At 31.5% G+C, this 6,107-nt stretch overlaps 1 protein-coding gene across 1 annotated transcript; it reads left to right on the top strand.

Annotated features, from left to right (window-relative positions):
• The first annotated feature begins 5,048 nt into the window (after nucleotides 1-5,048).
• LOC127081736 (non-specific lipid-transfer protein 1) lies at nucleotides 5,049-5,750 on the top strand. Its single transcript, XM_051021959.1, has 2 exons — nucleotides 5,049-5,426; nucleotides 5,572-5,750. The coding sequence occupies exons 1-2, from the start codon at nucleotides 5,068-5,070 to the stop codon at nucleotides 5,579-5,581; spliced, it is 369 nt and encodes a 122-aa protein (XP_050877916.1). The 5' UTR covers nucleotides 5,049-5,067; the 3' UTR covers nucleotides 5,582-5,750.
• Nucleotides 5,751-6,107: the final 357 nt, after the last annotated feature.

Here is a 6,107-nt window from a genome sequence, read left to right as displayed (position 1 = left end):
GACCTTGTGTCAGATGAACCAATACAAGTATGGATGAGATACGTCCATCCCCTTTGATCTTTTCTTTTAGTGTGTGGTATGTTTTAGGAGTTTGGTTCATCATACCAAATCTCTAACATGCATTAACACCTAAATTTTATTGCCCGGCCTCAGATAGTTGTGACTTCTACATAAGTCCAATTACGATTGCTTAACATAGAGCTGAATTTGACCCTAAAGGCATAACATTCTAGTAAGTGAGATTGTAATTCTCCCATCTTTCATGGTATTGTGTGGAAACTTGGCCTTTTTTCCTTCCTATGGAAGATGTTGTGGTTCAAGGATCCATGCTTGTGAATAGATGATTGAGTGTTCTCCAAAGAATGACTTAATCAATTAAAAAGCAAAACACTACTAACCTTCAATTAACTTTGACTAACATTTGAATAACTCTTATTAATATTGATTTACTTTCAAGTCATTTACTTTATGTAATTTAAATTTCAGTCATTTATCATTCATTGCCATTTACATTTCATTAAACTTGTTTATGTTTATGCCATTTTCACTTTGCTCATTTGAGCCATATCTTGTGATTGTATATATTTTGTTTGTGGTCTTAGGACCTTAAAACACTTAATAAACAACAAAAACCCTAAAAAATGCTTGGTGGACTGTTAAGCTTGATCTGATCTTTTGGACTTAGAACTAGGCAACATTCCCTGTGCAAAAAGGACTTGGGCAATGCCAACATTTTGAGACCAAGTTATTGTGAACTGAGCCTTCGTCTGATGCAAGTCTTGGGATTTATTTTAACTCATATACTACATTGTGTTGATGCAAATTGTTGTTTTGATCTTGTGTACGATGCTTTCTTCTGAGTTGATCAAAGAGTATTTCATCTGATACATGAGAAGACAAAGAAGACTGCTAGCTATGGGATTTGCTTGCTTGGATGTGGTCACCTTTATTTGATGCCTTGATCTTCATGATGTCTAATATTGCTAATGGATTTATTGATTATTGCTTGATTCAAAGTCCAAAGGGAAATTAGGTTTTCTATATGACATCCTTTTCTGTTGGATTGCATCCCATTGGTCAGATCTTTTCAACTCTTAACTTTTAATTTTATGCTTAGGATTAGTCTCTTCATCTTCTCCCACTTATTAAATTTCAAAATCTCTCCCCCTTTTTAAAAACTTTCTTTGCTTGTGTTTTCAAACTTAGACTTTGTTTAAATGATTAGAAATTTTGGTCTTATGCCACTGAATTTTCAAACTTTTTTTCTTAAATCAAATTTGTAAATGAACTTAACCATATTAACTTAAAGTTTCAAAAGACAAAAAGAACTAACACTCATTCAAGTTTTTGGCCCTTTGTGCCCCCTTTTTAATTAAAATTTTGTTAAAAGAAATTCACCCATTTTGAAATTGTTACCATGAACTACGAAGTTTTGATCCCTCATTTCTATGTTGGTACGTAGGCACAAGTCCGAAGGTCTTGTCAAACACAAAAATATAACCAATGAATTCTTTTCTCATCCCCACACTCTATTTTTCTCAAACATCATTTTATACTAAAACACACATACACATAAAAAAAAGGGCTCCCTAGGAGTACCTAAGACACTTTGGGTGCTAACACCTTCCCTCTATGTAACCAACCCCCTTACCTGTAATCTCTGGCATTTTATTAGTTTTGATTTGAAATTTTTTATCTTTGGGTTTTGTTCGTACTTTTCCGTTTTCCTTTAGAAACAATAAAAGTGCGATGACGACTCTAGTTTTATTGACGTTAAGCTTATCCATAGCTTGATGGTCATGAATTTACCGCTACAGGTTCGTCCATCTTTCTTTTTGTTTGAGAAGTTCAAGAAGAATTAGAAAATTCCATTGAAAGATTCGGACACAACACAAAACAAGTTTGAGTGTTGTTCTTGATTGACGTTTAAGAGTGTCTCCGCTGCTGGAGATGGCCTCTGGCATGGCGGAGGGAGAAATTGAGCTGAGAGAGGAGAGAGACGCGTCAATGTTGTTGGCTCTGAGTTTCTTTAAACATGATTTTCACGTGCGTTTTTCTATTTCAATTCACTAATGTCAAATTTGCAATGTTGACTCAGTTCCACATCATTATTTGCCTTATCCATTTTTCATGTTACATGACAAGTTCGTTTGGGCTTGTGTGTTGGGCTTTATGCATGTTTTTTGATGTTACCACCTATTACTAACGCACCCCCTTGATGTAGTTGTTTTATTGATCCATTCTTATTCATCAAACCATTTTCATAATAAAACTTGGATTAAAAGTAGGGTGTACGTACTTGTTCACAACACTCAAGTACTTGGGTTGTTGGCCATAACTAACTTGTGGCCCGATACTTGACTTCCATCCAAAATAAAGAGATTCTTCTGCCTTAGCTCACCTTCCATGTCTCTCATGATCCTTTGTCCAATATCTCCAATATCATTCCCATTCCCCAAATATGATATATTGTTTCCTTGGACCAAATACCATCTTCCTTTGGATTCCATATATACCCTTTGGGTCAATAACCAATACCCACATTTGAATCAAGAGCTCTTGTTTGTCTTGTTAATCCTAGTTGTTTAGACAAACACCCATTTGTTTTCTTGAAAGTCCTAATGTCAGGTAAAACCCCTTTGCTTTTGGCCATACCATATATTGGTTCATATCACCTTTACTCTTTGATTCAAATATCATTATCCTGTGGATTCCTGCAATACCATTTTCTTTTGGTGCCAAGTTATACTTTTCATCACTTCTTATCAAATCTCTCTTCCCTTATCAAACCTCTTTCTTTCTTTGTTCCATCTTAGTTCTACGAACTACGGAGCTCTGAATATCTAATTGCACGATTAGAATACGTAGGCACAAGGGTTCGAACCCTTGGCGAGCATCCTAATTATTGATTCTCCTTTCACCATACTAATTTATTCTTCTGCCTTAGGGCACCTTCCACATCTTCCGTGATCCATCAAATATATTCAATCATAATCCTTCCATCTCAATAACATACTGGTTCTTTGAAACCAAATACTATAGTCCCTTTAGATTCCATTTATTCCATTTTAGGAAAATTAACCAGTGTCCGCGTTTAAACCAAGAGATGCTTGTCTTCATGCTAAACACTTAATTCATTTCTTTTTGGTCAATATGCATGTTTTTCTCTGTGGTTCAAATTTCATTCTCTTTATGGATTCCAATAATACCATTATATTTTGGTTCCAAATTATACCTTTTGTCACTTTTGTCAAACCTTTCAGTTCTTTCAACTTTAATTATTTCTCTCTATCCTACCATTCATTTTCCATTATTCATTATTCGCTACCTACATTCATTATCTTCTACCAATCATTCACGCATGTGATATACTTTCTCTTTGAACCAAATACACTACTTATTTGAGCTCCATATATACCTTTTTGGACAAATAACCAGTGTCCATCCTCTGAACCAATACCCTTTTATTTTTGACTTGATGCCAGTTTACCATTTATCTTTGGCTTGATGCTAGTGTACTCTTTGTTTTTGCGTGATGCCAGTTTTCTCGTTGGTTAAGATATACCTACCTTATGGGTTCAAAAAACATTATACTTTGGTTCAAACCATACCTTTATCACTCTTCTTTCATCTCCCACCTTTAGTTCTATGAACTATGGAGCTCTGAATTCCTTATTGCCCTATAGGGACACGTAGGCATGAAGGCCCTAATCCTCATCGAGTACTTTGTTTATTCTTCTCCTTTTCCCCTTATTCTTTCGCGAGTAATCTTTAGATACGTAGGCATGAAGGCTCTAACACTCATTCAAGCAAAGAACAATCAAAGTGGTTTCCGTTGAGTACAACGAATGTGAAGGATGTTAATACTTTCCCCTTGCATAACCAACTTCCTTGCATGTTTCTCTTCCTCTGGGTTTTATCGATGTTTTTCCTTTTCTTTGATAATAAATAAAGTTCGATGGCAATTTTGGTGTATCTTCGAGCGTGCGATACGCTCGGGTATTTTTCGTGTAGCTTCACATGGATGAGATAGTAAGGGTCTCTTCTAACTTAGTTTTAGGTCATAGGTTCGAATTTAAGTATGCGCACGCAACAATATTAAATCTCTTTAGGACTAGTTTTGCCACCTATTATAATTTCTCAAATTCAAAAGATTAATCTCTGTAGTTGCGCGCGTAGAGGATACCCGATTTAAAAAAAAATTAAAATGAAATGTAGAACCATAAAAATTTACTAAAGTTAAACATGGAGATATTATAATTTTTAGAAAAATTTGCTAAACTATTACTATTAAACATACACAACAATATATTATAGTTTTATAATGTGGTATGCGGAGCACTTGTATAATAATTTTAAAACAATTATAAATATTAAATATTATTAAAATAAAAATATAAATTGTTTTATTTCTTATAATTATCCTTTTGTGTATTTTTAATGATTATCTATGACCATTTATATTTGAAATATATATTTTTTATGTCTGAATATTTTTTCTTGTGCATATTTAATGATTATCTATGACCATTAATATTTAAAATATAAATTTTTTGATGTCTTAATAAATATTCACACATATATATATATATATATATATATATATATATATATATATATATATTCCCTTATCCAAGTTTGAAAATAACTTGAAAAAATAGTATAATTGTCTGTTACTATTTATAATGGAAACCGATATAGTTCATATGACGTGGCAACACGTTTCAAGTATATACAAATATTACTTTTGGAAGAACATTGATCGCTACTATATTATTAGAAAATTTAATTGTTTGAATTCATTGTCTCTAATAAGCTTTTTTGTGTACTCTTAATTAATATATTAATTCATGAATATTTAAGATTATAACTGTTCCTTTTATAAACAAATAGAATTTAAATAAAATAATAAATCTTATAAAACGTTATCAACAAAATAATAAAAACAATTAAGACACTAATGATTTACCATTAATGATTAGCAAATATTATCTATAAATTAAAACATACTTGTAGAGAGAAATCATTCTAAAATTTCATAGATTATCCATACACATTAAAATTAAGATGACAGGAAAGAAATCTATTTCTGTTTCAATACTTTTGATGGTTTTAGTTATGCTAGTAACACCATTTTTTGCACGACAAATCGATGACATAACTTGCCCTGAAGCTCTTTTGGCATTGTTACCATGTCTTCCATTTTTGCAAGGAATTGGTCCTCCCACACCGCCGAATAATTGTTGTATTGGTTTAAATAATTTGAATCAAAGGGCCAACACCACCCAGATTCGAAAAGATGTTTGCAATTGTCTCAAACCTGCTGCATTAAGATTTAAAGTTAACCCTGATAAATCAAAACAACTGCCTAAGCTTTGTAACATTGTTCTTTCTGTTCCTTTTGATCCTAGTGTTGATTGCAACACGTAAGCTATATATCTTCTTAAGTATCACCTAATACTATGCAGATACTATTTTTAAGCCAAATATATGTTCAATTTTTATATGTTCATATGTTATATGTTCATATGTTATATGTTGTTCTAATATTTTTCTTTTCATTTTTTTCAGGGTTCAATGATGCTATAATATGGGGAATGCCGAATGTAAAAGAATCTTAAATAATAATCTAAATATCTTTTTATCTATTGATATGAAAAGATAAAAATTGTAATAACTCTTTTTCTATGTTATATTGAATATGTTTTAAGAAATTAAATAAATTAAAATGATTAGAGTCAAATAAACTTAAGATTAAAATTATGGTTAAACCTAAGGTCATATAGTTTTTGAGGATACAGTTTTTTATCTTAAGTGAGAATATAATATCCTAATGAAAATATAACAAATCTAGGATCAGAATTATGTTAAACTCAAATGAAAATATTTGATTATTACAAGGAATGAGAGCAATTAATTATAGTTTTTAAAATAAATTTGAATAAATCTTGTGTTTTTAGATTTTATCTTACTAATATAAAAACACGACCAATGATTATACTTGATTCATTACTCTCAAAACCATTTTCTTCCTCCGATTGAATTTGTCAATAATCATTTAATTATATTTCTAACCATTTATAATCAATTGATGTTCCTTACTCAAA

This window comes from Lathyrus oleraceus, chromosome 5, assembly GCF_024323335.1.
Source record: "Lathyrus oleraceus cultivar Zhongwan6 chromosome 5, CAAS_Psat_ZW6_1.0, whole genome shotgun sequence".
Lineage (NCBI taxonomy): Eukaryota > Viridiplantae > Streptophyta > Magnoliopsida > Fabales > Fabaceae > Lathyrus > Lathyrus oleraceus.
Note: the sequence above shows the minus strand (reverse complement) of the source record. Positions and strands in the feature narration are given on the sequence as shown.